Genomic DNA, 26,948 nt, shown 5'->3' on the forward strand with positions numbered 1-26,948 from the left:
ATCTGAACTCGTGCGTCAGTTAAAAAGCTCGTGTCTGTTATGTAAGAACATAATGATGCTGGCTGCAGCAGTGGACTCTGGTATTTACGAGCCTCAGGGGCCACCTGGACTCCTTCAACAAGCTACTGATGCATGTTGGGACATTTTCTGAGTTTCTGGCGCTGCTGGTGGCTCCTGGGTCGTAATTATCTGCAGACATTTATTTTTGGTTTTTGGCTCCTTTGAAATAAAAAAAAAAGTAGGGACACTAAATCCTCAAACTCTCATGAGTTCAAGAGGAAACTGAAAGTGAAGAAAAAATGTCTAAAATGTAAATGTGATTATGTTGTAGACTGTAATAATATGAAGATGTCGTCATTTCGGCCAATAAAATGTTTGTGTGATATTTCACTGTTTGATCGTTGACTCGTTGGCTGTGAGACGAAGTTATTATAGAGAACAAAACAAAAAAACTAAAAAAACATCAGAGTTGACTGAAGTAAAATTAAAAACTAGACTTTAGAAAGAAACAAAAACTAAGTGAAACAATATGATGTACCTATAAAAAACTTTCTAAAATCAAATAAAAATATTCAGGAAATGTCTTTGGTCAGATTAGTCAAAAACACGAGGACGCTCTGGTGCTTCTTCAGACTGTTTGATCGTCTTTCTGCCTCTGAAAACTTGCATTTATGATATTAAAGTTTAGTTTCTCACTTGGCATCCTCAAAGATCTGAATAAAGGTTCATAATTATTAGAAAACCTTGATTCAAAAACAGCTCATGTTGCTCTTTAGATCGTTTCTCAGACTGAATGGGCGTGTCCGCAAGCGTTTGATTGACAGCTGCATCAGGAGTCCCAACAGGAAGCACAGGAACGTCCTGCGGTGGACCACAGGAGACACATGCTGCAGTTATTTTATCACTGTACCAAACGTTTAGAACATGTTCTCCTCTTTACTTTGACGTCTCTCTCTACAGCCACCAGACTCCATGGACAGAAACTGTGTTTTTACGTCGCAGGACGTGCAGGGAGTTACAGGAGTTTGTGTTTGTATTTGTTAGTTAGTTTGTGTTGTTGTTTGACTTCAGTGTTTCAACATGTTTGTTCTGGTCTGAACTAATGTGACTCGCTGCAGATCGAAGCAGCGGTCGACCTGCAGCTCCAGAGTCCTGCCAGGAGAAAATTACTCATTTTTTCAGTGGAGTTTTGTGACTGTGAAGAAATACAGACAGCTGCTTCAGTTCCCCATCAGAAAACACTGTCTGACAGCAAATACAGCGAAATATAATGTACACTTAAACCGATATTTACTTTGTTCAGGTTAAATTAGTGTGCATGTTACAGGAGTGATATAATGAGAAAATAAACCAAAAATGTTTTAAACCACAAAAACAAACTGAAAAGAGTAAAGTGACAATAAAAACTAACTGAAACTAAATAACAGTAAATAAAATAAAATGAAATAAAACTTTAAATGACTGTGATGTTGGACCTTCAGATCATCGACAGGCAGGATCTTAAGTTTGATTAAAGACTTTGTATGTTTTGTGATAGAAATGAGGACATGCTGATTTGTGCCTGTTAGCAAACACAGTTTCCACCCCTGGATTTCAGCTCCAGATGTTTTTCGTTTAAGTTTTAAGCCTCTTAATGAGGAACATGGAGGAGAATGAGGTGCAGCTGGGATGTAAAGTGTTAAAGGTCCTGAAACCTGTGGATTTATAGATGCTTCTCCTGCAGCTCCACAGCCTTTTTACATGTTCATCACATCTGGGTCAGGAGGCCCCGCATACCTGCGGCGGCGGGACAGGCGTCTGCATGTCTGCTGTCAGGACGGACACATAAATACCTGGACGTCCAGATGCAGCTTTCACTGTCAGACTGTCTGCAGGTGGAGGACAGACGAGGAGGCTGAGAGACGCCAACATGGTCCCACTGAGGCTGGTCACCTTCGGCCGTGAGTATCCTCTCTGCTTCAGTCAAAACACGCCGGCGTTCGTGACTTCAACCTCGATCGTGACTCTGGACAGCTGCAAACTTTTTGTCTCAAATACGAACGACAGTTTAAAGTTTGTAACTCTGGGTTTTGAATAACTTTGGTGTTTAAGCTCAGAAAAGAAAATGATAAATGTCACAAAGTAGATTTATTCCCTGGAAACTGTTGTTGTTGAAATCTGATTATGATTTTCACTATTTGTTGTTCAGTGATCAATATTTAGAAAACTTCTACTTTCTTCTTTTTACCTTCATCTTCATTTTGTCAGAACAAAACTTTTTTTTCAGATCTTATTGTTTGATTATTGTCAGGTTTTGTTTACAGCATGAAACTGATGTTTGTTTGTGTTTTCAGTTCTGGCTGCAGCTTGGTATTTGACTCGTGCTGCTGGTGAGTCTTTGTTTATTTATTCTGTTTATTTTGTTTGTTTATTTGACGGGGACAGTCCTCAGCTCCTCATCGGTGGAGACGGAGAAAAAGATCATTCATTATTATATAAAAACACAATTATAAGACAGAATATACTCACAACAGATTCAGCAGGAACAAACAGGAACAAACTGCGGGATCATTAAACACTGCTGGATAAAATAAAGTTTAAAAATGTAAAGTGACACGAGTTGGATGATAAAAGATAAAAGATAACTTAGTTAATAACCAGAAAAACTAAAGAAGGGATTAAAAAGTTACCACTGAAGAAGAAACCAGCAGCCTGATTCATATTTTCACTTCAGAATGTTTTGGGACATTTGACTTATTATTGTCATCATTTAATATGTTTAAAAGAAAAATAAAGACAAAAGACTGAAGGAAACATTGACCAGTAAACTACAAAGATGATGATGATGATGATGATGATGATGATGATGATGATTCAGTCTGACCTGTGTGTGTCTTGACAGAGGGAGAGGTCATCTACGCCTGTCTCAATGACACCGCTGTGATGTCATGTGGTAAGAAACACGTCATCGACCATATTTTATTGTTACCTCGACTTCAAACCAACTGAATCTTTAATCATAAAGAAAAAGTCCAGTTGGACGTGTTTGTTTATTTTCAGCTGGAGTCTGTTACCTTTGCACAGAACCAGGCAACCTGGTTTTAGATGTGGAGACAACCTGTCCTCACAACAATCAGGTTCAGGTCCTCACTGTGTTTCTGGACGATCAGGTTCAGGTCCTCACGGTGTTTCTGGACGGTCAGGTTCAGGTCCTCATGGTGTTTTTGGACGGTCAGGTTCAGGTCCTCACTGTGTTTCTGGACGGTCAGGTTCAGGTCCTCACGGTGTTTCTGGACGGTCAGGTTCAGGTCCTCATGGTGTTTTTGGACGGTCAGGTTCAGGTCCTCACGGTGTTTCTGGACGATCAGGTTCAGGTCCTCACTGTGTTTCTGGACGGTCAGGTTCAGGTCCTCACTGTGTTTCTGGACGATCAGGTTCAGGTCCTCATGGTGTTTTTGGACGGTCAGGTTCAGGTCCTCACTGTGTTTCTGGACGATCAGGTTCAGGTCCTCATGGTGTTTTTGGACGGTCAGGTTCAGGTCCTCATGGTGTTTCTGGACGGTCAGGTTCAGGTCCTCACGGTGTTTCTGGACGATCAGGTTCAGGTCCTCACGGTGTTTCTGGACGATCGGGTTCAGGTCCTCACTGTGTTTCTGGACGATCTTTAATCCCTCAGTTAGTTTCCTGCACAGCGTCTGAGAGGACAAACGGATCAAACCATCAGATTAAACAAAGAAAAACATCATTTGTGACGGAAAATGTTTACAGATGAAACGTGATCTTCGTGCCGTGACGCCTCCTGCTCCTCCCTCCTCTTCCTGCAGATGTTGGCAGTAAGATAAAGCTGGAACACATCCTGTATAAGGTCGGCGTGGGGACGAGGTGCGGGGAGGGAAAACGCCACCCGGACGACGGACCCGACAACTACTGCTCCTTCCCCTGGGCTGAGATGGTGGTGGAGGATCTGTAAGAAAACTTCTCCTCATCACTGTTGCTTCATTTATCTTTCTTTTTTCCACCTGACAGAAACATCAGGAGAAATAATGACTTGTTTATTATATTTCACTTTCAGAAAAAAGTCCAGACATTTATATTTCCTTTGTTTCAAAAACAGTTCACCTTTTCATTTTCTTCTCGGTTCTTACAACTGAAAGAGAAATCATGTACAAACATACAAGAAAAAAACAGTTAACCTTTATAATCCTTCATTAGAGGCAGCTTGTTGTTTTAATGAACACAAAGTTGTATTTAACATCTTTATTTGTTCAGTTTTACTAAATCTCTTCCCTGAGTTTAAACTCCCTGAGCTAATCAGCGTACTAATAAAATGATGATCTTCTAAGGGGCGGGTCCTGAAGGGGAAAAATAAATACATGAAATATTTTTAAGTTTCAGTTTTGAAATGAAAAAGCTACAATGATTAAGTTCTCTGTTTTTCTTAAAGGAGTTTTTTTTTGGATGTAGCATCCATAACTCATAAGGTGTTTATTTATATTTTTTATATTTCAGCTGAATTTAATGTACAGCCTAAACATTTTTACAAATGAAAAAGGTAAATGTAAAATATTCAAAACATATGAAGACAGAAGGAGCCACCAGAAGAGCTGCAGGCTGCTGATGTCTGTTCTACATGTTCCGTCCAGCTGTGGTTCTGACGACGTTCTCTCTGTCTGTCTCCAGCTGTGGTAACCGGAGGTCCTGTGAGGTTCCCGTCACTGAACCTGTGTTTGGTGAATATCCCTGTAAGGAGGAGACCAGGTACCTGGAGGTGTCCTACTCCTGCGCCACGCCTCCTCCTCCTCCTCCTCCTCCTCCTCCTCCTCCTCCTGCACCAACCAAACCTGACTGTACGTCCTGACAGACTCTCAGTGACACATTCATTCATCTCTTTCACTGAATCTTTCTTATTCTATTTTAGCTGATTTTAATCTTCTATTTTACTTTGTTTTAATCCTTTAAAATCCTCATTTTGATATCACTCTTGTGTTTCTTCTGTCAGTCCCTCCAGGATTTCTTGGGGCCTTTTTTGGGATTGTTGCCGCCTCAAGTGCCTGGTTTCACTGCAGCTTTTATTAAAAGTTTTTTTTTTTTTTGCAAGACCAAGTGAAAATTTGAGCTCAAACTGAGTCAAAACAGCACAAAAGTATCAAACATCAAAGTGCACAGAATAACAACAGTACCAATGAGAAAATAAAAAGAATATAAATGAAAAAAAAAAAAAAAATTAAACACTGAGTCGTTTCATTGAGGTGAGCTGCTGTGACTGGCAGCAGTCGTGGGAATTTATGACGATTGGTCAGATTTGTGGAAAAGTTTGGACGTGATTTCGCCGTCCTGCAGAAATCACAGGGATCGTTTGAATCAGTGTTAATTCATCTCAGCTTCCTGGAGGGACGGTTTCATGTCCTGTTTAAAGTCTCTCTGTCTCACATAAAGACCTACAAACTGATTTGTTGTTTCTGTCTTTCCAAACTAAACTCTGTTGACTCAGCGCCCCCTGGTGGCAGAAATCAAAACATCCAAACATCCTGAGCACAAATCACTGAGATGTGTTTTTGCTTCAGGTTGTTTTTGTATTTGTCATTTCTCATCACTTCCTGTGTTTCTCTGCAGGTGTAGACAAATCAGCTGGTGAAGCCTGATGCCTTTAAAACTTTATTGTTCATGGCTGTGGACAGAACAGGACGAAGACACGTCTCTCATGTTGTCCTGTCACGTCTGTCTGTTGTAATGAGTTTTTCAGACAGTTTCTGAGTGTTTGAATTCATGTATCTAAACCTGTAAAACATTTTTTAATTCAATAAAATCAAAGTTTCTGTGTATAAATATTTTCTTCTGTTTATTTGTGATTTTAGTTGTTGATGTTTCTGAGCACAGTATGATTTTTAATACACATTTATATTCTTATTATTCTTATTTGTGAAATTATTTTTTTTAAATCATCAGTTCATCATCATTCTGTGTTTTATATGAGTTTTGTTTTTAAACAAACAGAGAGCTGAAACAATTGACAGAATATTGACTGATTATAAATTATTGATTATAAACCAGGAGAGCAGATTACAACTTCGATAAATATTTTTATAAACTGGAAAATTCTGGTAAAACTTTTTTTATTGATATTCTCAAAAATAATTGAAGTATTTCCAGTGTCTCCACCGGACGGAGCTGTCGCTCTTTCAATATCTTCAAAGTGATTTATTAAATTATTGATTGATCGATTTTCAATTAGTAATGATTCATCAGTTAATCAATTGTTTCAGCTATTATTTAAGGGAAATGCACAACACTACCAGGAAGTGAGGTCTGTTTACAGACAGTGAAGTTGATTGATAATCAATCGATCATTGCAGCTCTGAAATGATTGATTGACAAGTTGAGGTGGGGTGTGTGAACTTTTTAAAGCCTTTGAAGGGGGTCATGCCAGAAAAAGTTTGTCTCTCTCTCTGACACACACACACACACACACACACACACACACACACACACACACACACACACTCAGTGGGGATCAGGGTTAGTGAAATAAACCTTTAATGTGCAGAGAAGAAGTGTGAGATCATATGTAGGTTTATATTTGTGTGTGAGGCTGTAAACTGATCTGCAGTGACTCATCATGTGAATCAACCTCTGGTTCCGTTTCTCCGTCACCGAGCGAAGAATCGAAAGTGAAAGTATCCGCAGTGAGAGCCGCTCTCTCCCGCTGCTGGTGTCGCTGTGTGTCGGTGTGTTCGGAGCGAACGGCGGCATGGAGGGGACCGAGTGTCTGTCTGTGACCGTGGAGGGGGACTGGAGTCCGGCTCAGACCAAAACCCTGAAGAACAAACTGCAGCTTTACTTCCAGAGCAAGAAGAAGTCGAGCGGAGGAGACTGTCGGGTGGAGGCGGAGGACGGAGCTGCGAGAGCCGCCGTGTTCTTCACCTCAGAGGAGGGTGAGTCTCACACGGACACACGGCAGCTTCACTGCTCACACATCTGCCAGGAAAGACGACTTCAACACGTTATAACGTGTCACAGAGACACAAAAACACCGGGGTTAAAGAGTTGAGGACGAGACACAACCAGCAGGCCTGAAACACACAAATCATCAGTCATCAGAGAAACTTCTTTAAATCAAACTCTTTATTCTGTCTGCAACAATAAGAAAACTCATGTTTGATGAAGTCTGAAACTCACATATTAAAGTTATAATAAACAGCACGTTTCCCAGCATGCACTTCAGCTCTTCCTTGTTCAGATGAGTCACAGCAGCTGATTGGTCCTCAGGACATGTTGACAAATGAGAAATAATGAACACGTGAACCTCAGCGGATCGATGCCGGAGGAAAAACACTGGCTGATATTCTTTATACAGACTTTAATAAGGCAGAATGATTGTGAAGAAATATTTATTTTGAGTGATATTACAGTTATGATTTGTGATATTAGAGGAAAACGGTTGTGTTGTTTTGATGCTCTGTGAATTTTTGTAAAGTTACATTTAAAGTGATATTTTGACACATTTAACCTTAAACAAGTTTCACTCGACCATATTGTGATTTAATAAAATCTTAGCCCTAGAATAAATTGGGACAAATCACATCTTTTTTCCAAGTCTTTTCTTGTTCTCAACTAATCAATTAGTTATTTAGTCCATAAAAACGTCACAAAATGTTGATCAAAGTCCAAGATGACGTCCTCAAGTGTCCGTAGGAGCGTAGGTCCGTGCGCTCCACTGAATTTGACTTGTGTAGGAACCCTGCTAGCTGTTTCCCTTGGTTCCCAGTCTTTATGCTAAGCTAAGCTAACAAGCTTTGTGTAACTGTTTTCTGCCTGGTCATTGATTCTGATTGATTGATTGTGATTGATTGTGACTGGAGTGTTTGCTGTGATCACAGTGAGACAGAGAGTCCTCGCCAGGAAGAACCATGAAATCATCCTGGACAATCAAACGGTGAAGCTGCGACTCACTGCAGTAAGTAGAGAGGAAGTTCAACATTAACAGGCTGTTTTATTCCATTTAATCATCAACGTTTACAGTCAGATTCATGTCGACGCCTCAGAACAACGTCGCTATCCTCTGACTCTGACTGTGGGATTTGTAGTTCTGGTGTTTTCATTCTAAGGACTACATTTCCAGCAGAACTTTCTTCTCTGATTCCCAGTAGCTGTTGTTTAATTGTTGATTATTTTCTTGATGAATCGATTAAAAGTTGTTTTAAAATGGTACAAAGCATAAGACCAAGATGATGACAGTCTTTTCAGTTGAAAAATAAAAAAATAGGTCCAAACATGTGAAAACAGGTGAAGCACACGGGCGTATGTCCACCTGTTTTCACATGTTTGGACCTGTTTTTCATCCAGTGATCAATCCGGCAATAATTTCTCCACTAATTGATCAGTTGTTTGGTCCATAAAATGTCAGAAAATGTTCAAAAACTAACCCTGTCACAATCTTGTCAGTTGAAAAATGGAGCGCACCACCTGCTGTCACATGATCGGACCTATGAATCGGTTTGAGCAATTCATTTTGGAACAAAAGCCAAAGTTCTGTGGTTCTAGCTTCTTAAATGTGAATATCTGGTTCCTTCATCTTGGACTTTGGGAAACACTCATCAACAGTTTTCACAAGTTTCTGACATTTTATGGATCAAACAATTAATCGATAAGTGAGGAAAATGATCGACATGTGCACAAATGTGTTTGTTGTGATTTAATCTTTTTTATTTTTGTTTGTGGACTAAATTAAAACCAGCAGGTGGGAAAATTGTTCAATTTAAAGGGTCATTCCTGTGTTTTGTTATATTTTAGCCTCCTTTAAAGAAGGAGTGTTGAGGGTTTGATTCAAAGAACATAAAGTAATAAAGTTGTTCTTTATACGACTCGTGCTGCTGCAGTTTTGACCTTCAGTTCACAATAATAAAGATAAAGTTTATTTATATGCATACATGAACCTGAGCAGTTGTGTCAGTAATCTCTGTTTTTCCTTCCAGCATCATTTCTGTCTGTGTGATTAAAGTGTTTTCTTCTTCTCAGACTCCAGCGAGCAGCGATGACGTCTCAGGTAAAAACAGCCTCTTCTCTGTTTCACCTCTTACAGTCTTACAGTCCCGCCCCTTTTGGCTCTGTGCTCCAATGACATTTGAGGACAGTTTTCCTGTTTCCTGTACTGAGATCTGCTCTGTGCTCTGCGCTGCATCTTAAAAACTAAACCTGACCATCAATCATTTGGGGTGAACTATCCCTTTAAATTAGCTCATGTTAGCAAAATACTAGCTAATTTGCTAGATAATCTACATTAAACATTAGCTAGGTTGTTACCTAGAGTTTTGGTAACATTAGCAAGCTAGTCTGGTTAGCATCAGCTAACTTGAGATGTGACTGTAGTTTTTACAAGAAAATAAAAAAAGTTAATTGAGGTACCAGGTTTACTCAACTCTTATTGGAGCACAGAGCAAAAAGGGGCGGGACTTAGGAAGGGTAAATGATTTGCTTTGTCTTTTGTTTGTAATGAGGTATTTAATGAAGACACTGAGGTTTTATTTTTGCTCCTTTAAACACTCTGGAGTTTGACAAACTGCACAAACCTGATTGTCTTCGTTCTTTGACTGACAGCTTCAAACACTCCGACGTCACAAGTTGAACCTGGAAATGGAGCTTCAGCAAAAGACAAAGAGGGTAAAACTAAAACACTTAAACCGTCAAAATAAAATTAAATGTTTTTTTAATGCTGTATTTTATTGTATGCTCATATTATACAAGTTCTTATCACATTAAATATTTTATTTTCTATCAAACCTTTTACTTATTGTTGTTATTTGAATCATTTTGACCTGAAATGTGTTTTCTGTAATTAGTCTCCAGTGATGTTTCCAGGAAACATTTGGATCTTTTTAGAAAATAACAGACCTGTTAACTCTCACAGTGACTTCCTTTTTCTCCAAGCTTTTTTTTTTGTTTGTTTTTGGTCTCGTCTCAGAGTCAGAGTCCGTTCAGAGCGTCGCTGTGGTGTTGGACAACCTTGTGGACAACATGTCCAGAGACATGCTGTCCATGCTGGTGGAGAACATCTCCGGTTTGGGCGAGAGCAGCGGCTACAGTCTGGAGATCATCTGGGAGAAGAGCAGCACCGTGGTCACCTTTAACAGCCCTGCAGGTAGAAAGAGACACCAGGCGGCAGGAAATAAACAGATTTTATATACAGATACACGAAACGTGAACCAGCTGTGTTGAAGCTACAGACCTCATTTATTCCTGATAACATCCTTTTGGAGTAAAACTCTTCTCTCTCATCACCTGATGAACTGTTCCAGTGTTAAAGGAGTAATCTGGAGTATTTTGCAGATGTGGAGAAGTTCCTCACTTTGAGTCAGTCCAGCCAGAGGCTGCAGAGACATGGACTGACCGCTCGACCACTGGAGGTGGCGAAGAGCGTCCGGGTGGAGAATCTTCCTCCGAACGTGGTCAGAGGTACAAAAACTATTGAATCAGTGTGTGTAGAGGCCAGTTTGACGCTACGCCTGGAGCTGCTCCTCACATGATGCGAACATATATGAGCTTTGTGTCTTTCTTTATGTATTTTGAGAGATTTGTTGATGTTTCAGTTCAGAGATTTCTTCTTTTGTTCTTCATATTTCTCATTATATTTTTAGATACTACATTTTCTTGAAAGGTTTCAGAGACTTTCTTTTAAATTGTTGACTGAGTGACTGTGAGCCACATAAAAAATATCTCAAGAATGACATTTTGAAGTTTTCTGTGAAGAAAAACTCACATTCAGACTCTTTTTTTTTTTTTAGCAATTCTAGTTTTGTGCAGAATTAAAAGTGCTCTCAGGCTTAATTTCCTTTCATCAGTAAATCATTTGTTTCCTTTGCAGACATGTTGGAGCTGTACTTTGAGAAGAACTGGACTCTGCCAGATAGAATCACCATGATCCCAGACGAACAGGCTGCCATTGTCACTTTCAGTGACCCCAAAGGTTTTTCATTCAGCTTTACCACTGATGTTTGTTATCATTTTAAAAATCTAATGAAACTAAAACCAAAAAACAAGAAATATACCTTTAGGCCAAAAGTATGTCAACACCTTAACATTTTGCCCAAATTTCATTTTATTCCAAATCTGACACACACAGAACCACCTGGGAAGTCGTCCTTAGACACTGTTTGGAAAAGGGCGAGCACTTTCAAAAAAGAAAAACTTAGCAGGGGACTGGATGATCTGTCATCTGTCTATTGCATCGAGCACAGGCTTTAACCAATCAGATCCCGTTGGCACAAAGCTGGTGCTGAAGTAAGATTTCCTTTCATTGGAGCCACTCAGGATAAACAGATCCAGAGCAGAAGCAAATGTAAGGACAAGGGTGTCCACACACTTTTGGCCATATAGGGTATCCTATGGTTCGGATGACTACTCTTCATAGGAAATCAAAATAAACTGTGTATCATTATAACGTCTTGCAGAACAACCACTTACCAGAGCTTTCGTTTTTCTTCCCTGTATTGCTGCAGTTGTGAAAAGCATTTGCAGTAAAGAAGACTACATGATGCGGTCAATTCCTGTCAAGGTGTATCCGTACTACGAGTCCCTGGGCACTGCCTTGTATGGCGAAGAACGACCAAGATGGAAGATGCCCGCGCCCTTCACAGAGAGAGTTCACCACGTGATCTGGAAATTTCTCCTGATGAAGAAAATGTTAAAAAGCATCAATGATCAGATGCGTCCATACTTCTGCAGTGTGGAACTGGATAACCCTGAAGTGAAACTCAGTCCTCTCCCCAACTTTTTGAGACAGAAAGGTCTGACTGCACAACAAGTGGACATGTGGATGAGTACCGCTCAGGGGGCCTTCCGTCAGCAAATGTCTCAGTACATGGCCTTTGAATGTCCAGTGAATGCACCTGCATGGAAAGCTGCAGAGAACGACGTCCGCTCAGTTGTCAGGGACGATGCCGTTTTAGCGATGGATGCATCCAGGGAGATTCTGACCGTGGCTGGCCAAGCCGACACTATTAAACAAATCAGGGCTCCTGTGGAGAACATTGTTCTTAAAGCCATGAGTCGGATTAAACGGCAGACAGATGGAGTCTCTGAAGGAATGATTTTGTCCCCTGCAATGTTCTACATCCTGCAGCAGGATGGGTTGCAGAAAGCTGCACAAGACATCTCCCCTGACATGAACCTGTCCTACGATGAAGGCACCCAGACGTTAACCATTTCAGGACTCCCTGCAGAGGTTTTCAAGACTAAGGCGTGGATCTTAGAGAGAAATATGCAAATGAGTAAGAAGTGGATAGATGTCTCTCCAGGTCTTTTAGACTTTCTCAAGACAGTGGATCCCACAGACATGTCAAAGGACCTGTTCACATCCCAAGGCATCAGTGCCATCTACAGCATTGAGAGCAAAGGGGTTTTAATGATGGCGAGTTCTGACAGGGTCCTGGCTGAGGCAGAGGGTAAGATGAAGACGGTTTTTACTCTGCAGACTCTGGCTGTAGAAGACCAGGAAGTTCCTAAACTTCAAAACTGGAAGGACCTGAGCCAACAGCTGTTGGACGCCTACAACACTTCAAAGAAGAAATCAGTATCCATTCAGATCAACCCTGAGAGAGGAGACAAAATAACAGTGGCCGGCTTCCTGAACCCAGTGACAGAGGTCAGCCGCAAGCTGAAGGAATTTATTGTAAACTTCTCAAGAGTTAAAGAAACCATTCGTGTCCAGTCCTGCGCTGTTGTTCAGTTTATTGTCAAGAAAAAGTCAGAAGATTGGTCCAGTATTGCCAAAGCGAATGCTGTGACAGTCAATTTTGATCCAGAGAGGCCAAAAATCATCCTCGCTGGGGCTCGTCTTCATGTCCACAAAGTCAAGTCCTGCTTTCAGGAACTGACTGGTGCTCTCTCTACTGACACCTTGATTGTAGACAAGCCTGGAGCGAAGAAGTACTTCCTGACCCAAGGAAGCCTGTTCCTGCCTACAATAATGTCCGACTTTGGCTGTGCTGTGGTCCTTGGTCCAGACAATCAAGAGGAAGAGGAGGAAGAAAACTGTGAGGAAGAAAATGGCCTTTGCTATTGCAAAGTGCAGACCGCCAGTGGAGTTCTGGTTTTGGTAAGCAGGGCAGACATCTGTAGTTTTCACGTTGATGCACTGGTCAATGCAGCTAACGAGGAATTGCAGCACATTGGCGGCCTGGCGTTGGCGCTGCTCAGGGCTGCAGGACCCGAGCTGCAGAAAATGAGCAACGACTACACGGCCAAACATGGAAAACTGCGGGCAGGTGATGCCATCACAACAGGTGCAGGTAAACTGCCTTGCAACTATGTCGTACATGCAGTCGGTCCACGGTTCTCTGACTATGACAAGAAGACAGCAGTGTCACATCTGAAGCGTGCAGTTAAACAAAGTCTGAGACAAGCAGAGACAGTCAACTGCTCCACCATTGCGCTTCCAGCGATCAGCTCAGGTGTGTTTGGATTTCCTGTGGACCTCTGTGCCGACACCATAGCTCAGGCAGTGCGGGAGTACTGTGACAGTCCAGGAAGTCCGGGATCGTTGACTGAGATTCACCTGGTGGACAATAATGATAACACAGTGAGAGCCCTGGCCACAGCTGTCAACACTGAGTTCATGGACCTTGGACCTACGATGACCTTACCACAGCCGGCAGGAGGAAGAGACCCTGGGGTGTCTGGGTAAATTAAAGGAACCTTTTATCATTATTATAACGAACCTTTACCATTGATTAGAAATACTACAAGGGTTTGGAGACGGGTTAATGTGATCATTAAAAAGGTCAACATTCTCTGTTAGGTTTTTGACCGTGAGTAAGCAGACAGTCAACTTGCAGGAGCTAACCACCAGAACGTTTTCAGTTTCTGAAGGGGTGCATACCAGAAAAAGTTTGAGAACCACTGACTGGAAACGTGAAAATGGGTAGAAATATATGTCTATTTTACGGGAAGCAAGAGACTGCAGCACTGTGCCCAAAATAAATTTCCCTTTTGAGGACCATAAATTTAACTTGAACTCAAACTCTATCAGTACATTTACATACAGCAGCAACAGACAAACACGCCCACATGGAAAATCCACATCCAACCTGCTACTCTGGTTATTTATTTACAGCAGATACGAGCCACAGCCCTGCAACATGCTAACACGACATACAACAGAACAGGTTAACCTGCAAAACAAACAGTAAATCAACATGAAAATAACAAAACTTACAGCTTCCAAGTTTTGTTCCAAGAAAACAGTCAGAAATAAAGTTGAGTTGGTTCTTGCAAAGCACTTTAGCTTTAATATGCTAAAACATTTATCACAGTAATGACAGTATTGAAAATCCATGTGGTGGCACATCTGAGGTACTGCCCACCTCTCGCTGCTGACAGGTGAATGTTGTTGCCTTTGGAGAGAGCCAGGTTAGCTGTTTTTGCCTGTGTCCCTTCTTTGTGGTAAGCTAAGCTAAGCTAAGCTAAGCTAAGCGACTGTTAACTGTAGACTGTATTGTTCACTTGACAGCAGATATCAGCGAGGTAGAGGTGAGTCGCCGAAGGCTCATTGGTTTGATGAAAGAGGAGGAGCGGGACAAGGAGGAGGAGCTGAGGGGACAGGAGCTGGATTTCATGGAGGTCAATATGGTGGCAAGGGAGGACAGAGCTCCAGGCCTGGAGGGTAAACGTCTTCATCTTCATTTTCTCATTATTCCTTTCTGTCATCGGTTCTCCTGTCTTCTTAATTACTATGTACGACCACGTTATTGGAGTCTGAGAACAATTCAGAGGAACAATTCAAGGCGAATGAGACTAGAGAGCCAAAGAAAATGCTCTTAAGTGATGCGAGGGGTGCAAAAGCCCTGAAATAATCAAGGCCCTCGGTAGTCTGTGCTGGGCACTAAACCTTAAACCAGTTTTTGTCTTTTTGAGTGGATGAATGGCGACCCAACTCACTGTGATGACATCAGTCTTGTTCTTTGCTCTTTGGCTGTAGGTCAAAGAGGGTGGAGCAAACTACAGCTGAGGGTCTGAAGATTGTTCTGCTGAAGGGAAACGTTGAGAACCAGAGTGTGAGTACTGAGTCTGTGATGCATATCTGAATAACAGACATTCTTTCATACAGTTCTTTCTAGCCCAGTGTGGCATTTCACTTGCCCGTGGTGAGTGGGCAGTCCTTCACATCTGCCCACAGTTTAGTCCTGATCTTGTATGTGATGCTGTGATTTTGGTCCACAGACTGGCGTCATTGTTAACACCATCTCAGAGACCATGAACCTGCAGCAGGGAGCTGTTTCCAAAGCCATCCTGCAGGCGGCAGGTTCCGGCCTGCAGGCGGCTGTTCTGACTGAAGCCAAGGTTGCCAAACTGCAGTACGGCGACGTCGTCATCACCGATGGCTTCAAGCTCAAGTGCCGGAAGGTCTTTCATGCCGTTTGCCCTTTTTGGGACAACGGAGCCGGCCAGGCAGAGGAGGTGAGTGCTTTTATTAACACTTTCTAAATTCAGTTTTGTCTCTTTTACCCAACTAAGACGGGCTTGTCCCTAAAATAAACTTCAAACTCAGCAGAAGCAAAATAAAACTCACCAAAAAGACTTTTCCGGTTTGGTTGAAAATCAATCGTTAATCCACCTCGTTAGATGTCTCTTCTTCTGAGTCCTGATTGGAGCAGCTCTGTGTCAGTGCAGTACATGAACTCTCCCCCGGTGCTCCGAGCCGCAGGTCCAGCCAGACTCCAGTCATATAAAGACCTTCAGCTACACAGCTAACTGAGCTAACGGCAGCTAGGAGGTTAGCTACGGCCACAGACTCCCTCAACAACAAAGAGTACAGTGAGCAACAGTTAGCTCTGTTTGGAGTTAACTTTGACAGGTGGCCACATTTTACATGCTGCTTCTTCAACCTCCAGAGTTTCTATGGCAACGTCATCATGCCAAAAACAATGTCACATCACATGTGAAAAAGTTTTTAGGAAAGGGTCAGGAAAACAGCACCTTGATGCCAAAACATGCATACTTACGTTACAACCTTCGTATTGAACAGCCAGATGTGATTCGACTGATATTGACTTGGATTCATCCTGAAAAGTATAATATTCTACTGAAAATGTGTTTTCAGCGTTAAATACATGCAGCTGTTGTCTAAGTGAAAACCTTAGAACTGTAACCTTAACTTTCTCAATAACACGTTGCGTGTTCCCCCGACGATCATCGTCTGTAAAAACAATCTAATATTGTTTATTTAGAATCTGTTTTAGCTGCCTTACACAAACACCATTTCCCAGAAGGCCAGACTACCTGCTGAACCTCAGCTTGTTTACTCTCCTGTTCTGTGTCTCGTCTTTTTGTCTCAGGATTTAGTGTCCATCATCAGATATTGTCTGGCGGAGGCTGAGAAGCGTCGGCTGACGTCACTGTCCTTCCCGGCCATCGGTACAGGGAACCTGAGCTTCCCCAGAGACACCGTGTCCAGAATCCTGCTGGACCAGATCCACTCGTTCAGCGGCAGGAGAACTACTCATCATCTGAAGGAGGTCGCCATCGTCGTTCACCCGAGTGACAGCCAAAGTGTGGATGTGAGTTTTCACTTTGTTTGAACCACAGAAGTAAAGTCGTGGCTGGAAAGATAAACAATGAGCTGAAACTTATAAAAACCCTGTGAAGTCGAGGGGAGCTGCAGATTCTGCTGATAATTCTCTGGAGGATCAAAACTACCAGAGACACTCAGAACATGGTCATGTCATGAATGAAAAGAAGATCTGTTGGTGTGGAGTCAGACAGACTTCTGTAGCTCCTCATCACGGCTGCAGGCTGGAGGCTCCAGGCTCAGCTGCATCCTGCCAGCCTCCATCATAGATGTGTGGATGAGTAAATCATGTGGCACAGTATTGTTGTTGTTATTTTGAGGAAGCAGCCAGTGATTGAAAAAGTGACCAATAAAAACTTGGTCTGAGGTCAGTGGTGCAGTTTTTTCCTTGACTCATGACTTCTGACAAAATACATGTTCCTATTTTAGATTTCACATCTATTTTCATTTGAATTTTTCTAGTATTCTGTTTTTTAATTAATTAATTTATTTTTAAAACATATTTCTGAAATTCACCTGTGTACCACTAGAGGGAGCTGACACGCCACCAGTGATACACCTGTACCACAGTTTGAGAATGAAGGTTAGAGTTCGTCTTCATACGATGAAGCATCGCTGGTTCAGCTCGTCGGTTTTTAACTTGACAGCGCTGATAAATCTGTGGAGGACTCTGGGAAAAAATCACCTACATTAACGTAATACACCAACATGTTGTTTGTCAGTGTTTCACCAGAGAGTTCAAAGGTCAGACTGGACAGAGAAACAGCCAACATGGAGCACAAGGACTTAACACGTCATCAGCTGGACGAGTCGCCAACAGCAACACACAGTCGTCAGGTAAGACAACAACAACAAAAACAGTGAGAGGACACAAAACAAATGAAGAAGTCGTCTGTAAACGGAGATCAGACTGTGAAACATCACATTTAATGTTTATTTTTAGACGTCGACCTCTGAATCAAATAGATTTGATCATTTTAGAGAGTTTAAGACTGAGACTTAAGTTCTGATCCTCTATGGTCACACCCCTGAAGATGACCTGTGTGTGTGTGTGTGTGTGTGTGTGTGTGTGTGTGTGTGTGTGTGTGTGTGTGTGTGTGTGTGTGTGTGAGACAGACTCCTTCAGTCAGGTGTCGTCTCCCTCCCTCGGTGTGTATCGGATGCAGATGGGTCAGCTCACCCTCGAGGTGTCGTCCGGAGACATCACCAAGGAGGCCTGTGATGTCATCATCAACTCCTCCAATCAGGACTTTACCCTTAAATCAGGTGACCATCCCTCCTGGCAGCTGCCGCTCCTCTGTTTGTCGAGCAGTGAATATTATCATAAGAATAATATCTTCTCTATATTTTTTCTTCTCAGGTTTTTAGTTTTTTCTTCTCATGTTTGTTTCCCGTCTTTGTTTATTAATTTAAAGTAATATTTAATGATGTAACAGCTGATTGGGTGAAGACAGATGATTGGACAGCTGGAACAGTTGAGAAACTTGCATCACTTGTTCTCCTCTTACATTTTAACACAGTGAAGTTTTTAATGCAAATGACTCCAGTCTCACTGTAAAACTATAATTATCACACAGAACGTTTCACTGACCACAAATAAAACTTTACTAAGATGATGGAAGTTAAACAGGATTTGGACTAAATGCTCAAAAAGTTTTTTAGATTTGTTTAAAAAAAAGTCCTGGAAAGCGACGATCTGTATCTCAGTGAAGGAAACACACGTTGTTCATTTCCCTCCTGACGTACAGCAGCATCATTTATTGGACCTGCTGCTCTTCTTTGTCTTGTCTCAGGAGTGTCCAAGGCGATCTTAGACGGCGCTGGACCGACAGTTCAGCTGGAGTGCTCACAGATCGGTATGTAGCTCCGTTTCTCTTCAGCGTCACTCTGCTTCACGTTCACACAGTTCAGCCCAGTTCAGCCCAGTTCAGCCCAGTTCAGCCCAGTCAGCAGAACCACAGAGTACCAAATCAAAATCCTCTCATTCACTGTTTCCCAACCTGTTAAATCTCACTCGTCGCCACGTCAACCAGATGAGCTCAGGTTTCTTCATCAGCACCACCTGGAGACTCGGAGAGAGTTGATGAGAGTAAAAACAGCTCTGTCAAGTCTGAGGAAATGAATCACATCACATCACTTTGAGTTTGACAGATGAGGCTGTTTACTTGTTAAGTAAAGTGCAGTGAAAACATGTTATTGTTGCATTATGGGAGATGTAGGATCCAGTGTTTTCATATATACATATATATGTATATATATTTTAAACACTGTCACAGAAAACATTTCTTTTGAGGTGTAACTTTGAATTAAAGTCTATAAATGTTCAGAGTCTTTATTCATTAAACATCTTCAGTGGTTCTGCATCAGAAAATCTACCGTCCTGTATCAGTGTGTTTCACCAGATTATTGTTTGCGTCGCCTCTCTGCAGTCAACTCTCCTGGTTACCAGTCTCGTCCGATGATCCTGACGTCGGCCGGGCTGCTGCCCTGCAGGAACATCATCCACATCATCGGTCAGAACGATCCTGCAAAGATCAAGGAAGTTGTTCTGTCAGTGCTGAAGGTCTGTGAGGAGAACAAGTTCAAGTCCGTGTCTTTCCCGGCTCTGGGAACAGGTCTGTGCAAACAACATGTCACCATTATTCAAACCTGACACACAAGTTTAGTGTATTTTTACAGAGTATTTTAATTCTTCTCCTAAAGAGACTGAAATGACACTCAAACATTTTCCTTTTTCATCTTTGTGTTTTCATTTGTTCAGTATGTCATTTTTATCCTTTCGTTGGTTGACTGTGCAGCCACGTTGTTCATTTTCAGTTAAACTTTGATTTTCTGGGTTTTATTCACTCATCTCACTGAGCAGAACAGTGGAAACCTGCAGAAGTCCATCAAATATTAAAATTCATCAGCCACGAACATCAGCTTCACACCTGAAACACACAAACGTGAGGTCAACTCTGGACACGTGTGACCACAGAGGAAGATTCAGAGACAGAATCTTACCTTTCAAATTTACTGAGCACATGTGTTCATGTCTGGGTTCTATTTGGGTTCTTAGAATAATGAGAACAAAAACCTGAATGCTCCAGCAGCAGGTGATGCAGCTTGGACCCCAAATAATCACACAAGTCGTACAAATCGCAGCCTGCAGGGGGCGCTAGAGGGGACCGTCAGGTTTCACAGACTATACCGAACCTTTTGTCCATCCTCACTTCATCACCATCATCATCATCACCACCCGTCCTTGTCTGCCTGTTAGGTCAGGGAGGGGCCAGCCCGTCGGCGGTGGCGGACGCCATGGTGGGCGCGGTGGTGGAGTTTGTGAGGAAGAAGCACCCGAAGTCTGTGTCCATGGTGAAGATCCTGATCTTCCAGACAGTCATGTTGACAGAGTTTCACAGGAGCATGAAGAAGAGAGAGGGAGAGGGGGTGGCGGAGAAGAGCATCTTCACGAAGATGAAAGGTACTTTGTCATAAACCGACTGACGTGTTTTGTTTTTATTTATTCTTCATTCGTTTAGATCAGGAATGATTTGTAGTTTCTTTCTTAAAGGATAATTCTGTCGTCCATGTTTCCTGTCTGTGACTCTCAGCTCTACTGAAGACATTTCAGTTTTTTCTGCTCACTGAACGTTTTAACAAACGATCAGACAAACAGGAGGAAGTAGTGCTTTTGTTGGGGACTAGTTTGAGCAGCGGATGAATCCACCTCTGGTGCCTCAGTGACTCTGACTGAGTGGAACACAACAAACTACAGACTGTATCGTTTGCTGTTTCAGACACCGTCACTTCGTTCTTTTCTGGATTTACGGAGGAGCGACCCAGCGCTGATGGCTTGGTTCTGGAGAGGGAGGAGTTTGAGCCCACAGTGTTTCAGCTGTGTGCCGACAACGACAGGGTGAACATGCCTTTATTTCTATACGCTATCTTTCTTTAGCTGTTTGCTTTTAAAGGATCTCAGCACAGAATGAAGCTCAGAAGTCTGAGTGATAATAAATGTTCAGAAATATTAGAAAACCAGCTCATGTTTGTGTTCGGACTCTTTCTCAGACTGTGGGTGTGACAGGTGGTGGTCAGGGTGAGAGATAACTGTCATGGATTGTTTTATGATTGGTTTTGTAATAAATATCTGAGCATAAACCCATATCAGGAAAATGTACAAATTAATTGAAATTTTATCAAAGTTGTGATGTGGTCTTCTGCAGCCCTGAACCTTTTAACTCCCACCACGTCTGCAGCGACGTGTTGAGAGTTAAAGGGTTAACAGGAAGTATGTTCTGTTTGTTCTGTATCTGGAACCACGTCGGTGAAATTAACCCTTGAATTACTTCATCAAGTTAGAAGGAGCTTCTTGTGGACGACTAAATTTCACTGAGTGATGTCGCCGCTTTTAGATTTTCAGGTCAATTTTTCCAAAGTTTGGTTTCCGACATGAACACATCTGACCAATCAAACTGCGTGTTGTTGACAACGCCACCTTCTTCTTCTTTGGTGCCAGCTGTTGCAGCCTGCGGTTCTCTAAGTTCTGAAGAACAAAGGAACACTTCACATATGTCTTAGATCAGACAGGTTTGTAGGAGAGGACCTTCATCACCTTCATCAATAGGCATACCAATAAAAACCAGTTAAACTCAACTAAATAAATGTTATATTGCAAGTTAGACTGTGTTTCAGTTTTCACCTCAGAATTATTCAGTTTAGTCACGTCACTGTTGGTGTGTGAAGATCTTACAGTTTAAAGGGTTAATCGACTCACACAAGCAAACCTTCCACAAAAAATCAATAAAGTTTAGGATCAGATTATGAAAATGTTTTTTTGGATGTGAAACGTAGCAGAGCTGGTTTGTATCTAAACTCTACAAACATTTCTCCGCCTCTTCAGGCCGTGAGTCAGGCGAAGAGAAAGATCACAGACCTGATTGTGGCCGAGCAGGCGGTGACAACCATCTCAGACCAGTACATCAGTCACCTGTCGCAGGAGGACATGGACCAGCTGAGGGCCCTGCAGAGGAAACATACAGTTAGCATCCATCTGAACAAAGGACAGGAGGACCAGGAGCCCAGCATCCACCTGGAGGGTCTGACCAGAGACGTCCACACGGCCGAGTCTGTGATCAGGTCAGCAAATTAATTTATGACACAGAAGAGAAATAAATTAAAGCTGAAGTTCAGATATTCCTTTACATGTGTTTGTTGCTGACCATCAGGGACGTCATCCGGAGGGTGGAGAGGAAGGAGAACCTGAAGAGCAAGGCCCTGTTGGTGAGCGGGCTGGTCGAGTGGCAGTTTCAGCACCGTAACGGGACGATGGTGCCCTTCGACATTTACACCAACCTCAACCTGGAGGAGGCTCTGGAGAGGAAACAAAATGTAAAGATCAAGATCAACAATGAAACCTACAACGCTGACGTTCAGTTCAAAGCAGCCGTTTCAGCGAATGGATCGAAAAAGGTGGAGCTACTGAGAAAAGACCTGAAAGGTGAGTGGTTTTGGTACCTTTGTGAGAACCTCTTCTTTATGTTCTGTAGTGCCTGAAAAGAAAACTACGCCCCAGTTTCTTTCAGATAGTAAAAGGTGTCCCTCAGGACTCAGTCCTGTTCTTAAACTGTACCTGACTGTAATATTCATCTTTATGCAGATGACACCATATTGTACTGGGCTGTGAATGATGCACACATTTTTGGATTCTGATACTGTAGTCATGAAACAGCAGGTCTTATTTCTTCTTCTTCTTCTTCATCATCTTCATCATCATCATCATCATCATCATCATCATCATCATCATCATCATCATCATCATCATCTTCTTCTTCTTCTTCTTCTTCTTCTTCTTCACAGCTGATAAAACACTTCTGTTAAGAAAAGAGGCAGTGAGATTCATGTTGATGTAAACTGTGAACAGATACATTCAAAGGAATTCAAACAGGATCAAAAAAATAATTTGTCTCCTGAGACAGACCAATGTTTAGACTTTTTCTGAAGTCTAAACATTGGCTTCACCTCTCTGTTCCATTGGACACTTTTCCCCGTCTGTCAAACTGACAAACCAAACGTGTTTTCTGAGAGACAAAGCTGAAAAAACTTGGTGACCATAACATTAATGTACAGGATCATCGATGAAGAAGAAGGAAAAACTTCACAACGTCATAAATCTGTTAAACTGAACGGCTCGTATTTCTTCACCAAGAAAATGATGATGATGATGATGATGTTGTTGTTCTGATTGGCCAGTTCATTACAGATGGAAGACGACATGTTTGCCTTTTTTTTTGTACAAGAATTAAAATTTAGAACACAAAGACTGGACACCTGTAGTGAGACGCTGACATGAATAAGATCAAGTTTGCACAAAGTATTATTTTTCCTTTTCTTCCTTGCTGCAGATGATTCTGCTCTGCCGCAGCACTGGGAGGATATGAAAGGCGACCTGCTCAAACGCTGTGTTCTGACTGTGGGCTCCAACGAATACAAAGACGTGGAGACAGAAGTCAATAAGACCGGCCTCTCTGCAAACATCATCAGTGTACGTTCACACTCTGAACCTCACAGTTTGATCTGAACGTTCTGCTAAGAGCAGCGCGATGCTTCACATTTAATTTACCTCTTCAGTTAAACATTCATGTTCACAGGAAGTAAGTTATTTCCTGCTTTGTACCCGATTTGTTCTGTTTTAAATTCCTCCAGATCTTTACATTTCAAATTATTTAATGATAATTTGTTTGAGTCAAACCACAAATCTTTAATGGACTCATTTCTGATGTGGCTCAAAGTTTTTACCCAGAGCAGAAAATACAAATAAACCTAATTTGAATATTTCTACTCCACAAGTAGCTCCGAACATGAGGATTTGTAGTCACTGATCCACACAACCTGTTGGTGGTTTCGTAACCACGAGTTCACGCAGGCGCTGGATGTTACGACTGTTGAAAGCACCTAAAACGTCACCACAGTGGTAAGAAAGTCATGTCGTAACTGTGTTGGCAGATCGAACGGATCCAAAATACGACGCTGTGGCAGAGCTACCAGCTGATGAAGAAACAGCTGGACGTGAAAAACAAACACAAAAACAACGAAAGGCGACTCTTCCACGGCACCGGTGCCAACTCCATCGATCTGATCAACAAACAAGGCTTCAACCGCAGCTACGCAGGAACACACGGTACCCAGACAAACACTCACAGAACGCAGCTACACAGGAACACACGGTACCCAGACAAACACTCACAGAACGCAGCTACGCAGGAACACACGGTACCCAGACAAACACTCACAGAACGCAGCTACGCAGGAACACACGGTACCCAGACAAACACTCACAGAACGCAGCTACACAGGAACATGTGGTACCCAGACAAACACTCACAGAACGCAGCTACGCAGGAACACACGGTACCCAGACAAACACTCACAGAACGCAGCTCCGCAGGAACACACGGTACCCAGACAAACACTCACAGAACGCAGCTACGCAGGAACATGTGGTACCCAGACAAACACTCACAGAACGCAGCTACGCAGGAACACACGGTACCCAGACAAACACTCACAGAACGCAGCTACGCAGGAACATGTGGTACCCAGACAAACACTCACAGAACGCAGCTACGCAGGAACATGTGGTACCCAGACAAACACTCACAGAACGCAGCTACACAGGAACATGTGGTACCCAGACAAACACTCACAGAACGCAGCTACACAGGAACATGTGGTACCCAGACAAACACTCACAGAACGCAGCTCTGCAGGAACATGTGGTACCCAGACAAACACTCACAGAACGCAGCTCCGCAGGAACACACGGTACCCAGACAAACACTCACAGAACGCAGCTCCGCAGGAACACACGGTACCCAGACAAACACTCACAGAACGCAGCTACGCAGGAACATGTGGTACCCAGACAAACACTCACAGAACGCAGCTACGCAGGAACATGTGGTACCCAGACAAACACTCACAGAACGCAGCTCCGCAGGAACACACGGTACCCAGACAAACACTCACAGAACGCAGCTCCGCAGGAACACACGGTACCCAGACAAACACTCACAGAACGCAGCTCCGCAGGAACACACGGTACCCAGACAAACACTCACAGAACGCAGCTCCGCAGGAACACACGGTACCCAGACAAACACTCACAGAACGCAGCTACGCAGGAACACACGGTACCCAGACAAACACTCACAGAACGCAGCTACACAGGAACACACGGTACCCAGACAAACACTCACAGAACGCAGCTCCGCAGGAACATGTGGTACCCAGACAAACACTCACAGAACGCAGCTACACAGGAACATGTGGTACCCAGACAAACACTCACAGAACGCAGCTACGCAGGAACATGTGGTACCCAGACAAACACTCACAGAACGCAGCTACACAGGAACATGTGGTACCCAGACAAACACTCACAGAACGCAGCTACGCAGGAACACACGGTACCCAGACAAACACTCACAGAACGCAGCTACACAGGAACATGTGGTACCCAGACAAACACTCACAGAACGCAGCTCCGCAGGAACATGTGGTACCCAGACAAACACTCACAGAACGCAGCTACGCAGGAACACACGGTACCCAGACAAACACTCACAGAACGCAGCTACGCAGGAACACACGGTACCCAGACAAACGCTCACAGAACGCAGCTCCGCAGGAACACACGGTACCCAGACAAACACTCACAGAACGCAGCTACGCAGGAACACACGGTACCCAGACGCACAAACGCTCACAGAACGCAGCTACGCAGGAACATGTGGTACCCAGACAAACACTCACAGAACGCAGCTACGCAGGAACATGTGGTACCCAGACAAACACTCACAGAACGCAGCTACACAGGAACATGTGGTACCCAGACAAACACTCACAGAACGCAGCTACGCAGGAACACACGGTACCCAGACAAACACTCACAGAACGCAGCTACGCAGGAACATGTGGTACCCAGACAAACACTCACAGAACGCAGCTACACAGGAACATGTGGTACCCAGACAAACACTCACAGAACGCAGCTACGCAGGAACACACGGTACCCAGACAAACACTCACAGAACGCAGCTACGCAGGAACATGTGGTACCCAGACAAACACTCACAGAACGCAGCTACGTAGGAACATGTGGTACCCAGACAAACACTCACAGAACGCAGCTACGCAGGAACACACGGTACCCAGACAAACACTCACAGAACGCAGCTACGCAGGAACACACGGTACCCAGACAAACGCTCACAGAACGCAGCTCCGCAGGAACACACGGTACCCAGACAAACACTCACAGAACGCAGCTACACAGGAACACACGGTACCCAGACGCACAAACACTCACAGAACGCAGCTACGCAGGAACATGTGGTACCCAGACAAACACTCACAGAACGCAGCTACGCAGGAACATGTGGTACCCAGACAAACACTCACAGAACGCAGCTACGCAGGAACATGTGGTACCCAGACAAACACTCACAGAACGCAGCTACACAGGAACACATGGAACCCAGACAAACACTCACAGAACGCAGCTCTGGATCAAAGTCTCACCGTCAGAAACGTTCAACATTTAGAGCTACAAAAAACATTAAAGTGTAGATGAGGCCTGAGAGACAAAACGATAGTGACATGTGTGTCATTGATAAGAAAGTAGTGCAGTGACACACAAACAGCCAATCATTTAACAGATAAGCCTCACATGTGCTCCCTCTCTCGCTTACAAACGGCCAATCACATCCTGAGGTTCTGCAGTGACACACGAACAGCCAATCATTTAACAGGTGTGATTTTTTTCGTTGCCCCGTCGACATGTGAGACAAACAGAATCAAGGAGAAAACGAGTTCAGGTGAAAAACGACAGGTCGGCTCACCGCTGGATGGGAAGCTTGTGAGGCGTAGCAACAGTAACTAAGGAGGGCGGGGCTTAGAGAAGGGTCAGTCTGTAGTGTTTTTGTGGGAACCTCTGTGTATTTTTTTTACAGTGCTGTTTGTTTTTGCACAGCTGCCATGTACGGTAAAGGTTCTTACTTTGCCGTGGACCCCGTCTACTCGGCGAGGGGCTACGCCAAACCCGACGCCAGCGGACAGAAGCGCATGTACCTGGCCAGGGTCCTGGTGGGAGACTACACCCAGGGACAAGGAACCATGATCACCCCCCCGTCCAAAGGTTCTGGGAGCGCTGCAGATCTCTACGACAGCGTGGTTGATAACACCGCCAACCCAACCATGTTTATCGTCTTCAGTGACCTGCAGGCGTACCCAGAACACCTGATCACATTCACCTGAGCGCCTGTCATCACGTTTGATAAAACGTTCCTCCACAGTTAAAAAACATTTCTGAAATGATCAGTGGCCTTTCTCTTTAAAGTCAGTAAAAATAAAGCATAAAAAAATAATA

The 26,948-nt window shown here is 43.2% G+C and overlaps 2 protein-coding genes across 2 annotated transcripts; both read left to right on the top strand.

Moving 5' to 3' along the window:
- Positions 1-1,823: 1,823 nt before the first annotated feature.
- On the top strand, positions 1,824-5,805 carry LOC146319715 (L-rhamnose-binding lectin ELEL-1-like). The gene is made up of 6 exons (XM_084729393.1): positions 1,824-1,940; positions 2,334-2,369; positions 2,882-2,932; positions 3,804-3,945; positions 4,660-4,826; positions 5,593-5,805. Exons 1-6 carry the CDS (start codon positions 1,910-1,912, stop codon positions 5,619-5,621), a joined length of 456 nt encoding a protein of 151 aa, XP_084585519.1. The 5' UTR covers positions 1,824-1,909; the 3' UTR covers positions 5,622-5,805.
- A 674-nt stretch (positions 5,806-6,479) lies between these two features.
- On the top strand, positions 6,480-26,948 carry LOC146319716 (protein mono-ADP-ribosyltransferase PARP14-like). The gene is made up of 23 exons (XM_084727742.1): positions 6,480-6,911; positions 7,857-7,933; positions 8,995-9,022; positions 9,574-9,636; positions 9,938-10,114; positions 10,303-10,428; positions 10,838-10,939; positions 11,472-13,653; positions 14,483-14,635; positions 14,951-15,026; positions 15,193-15,429; positions 16,308-16,529; positions 17,263-17,377; positions 17,657-17,806; positions 18,334-18,396; positions 18,970-19,155; positions 19,800-20,003; positions 20,320-20,438; positions 21,423-21,658; positions 21,748-22,019; positions 22,924-23,063; positions 23,525-23,699; positions 26,553-26,948. Exons 1-23 carry the CDS (start codon positions 6,728-6,730, stop codon positions 26,834-26,836), a joined length of 5,571 nt encoding a protein of 1,856 aa, XP_084583868.1. The 5' UTR covers positions 6,480-6,727; the 3' UTR covers positions 26,837-26,948.

This window comes from Lutjanus erythropterus, chromosome 10, assembly GCF_056507025.1.
Source record: "Lutjanus erythropterus isolate fLutEry1 chromosome 10, fLutEry1.hap2, whole genome shotgun sequence".
NCBI classification, from domain to species: domain Eukaryota; kingdom Metazoa; phylum Chordata; class Actinopteri; order Lutjaniformes; family Lutjanidae; genus Lutjanus; species Lutjanus erythropterus.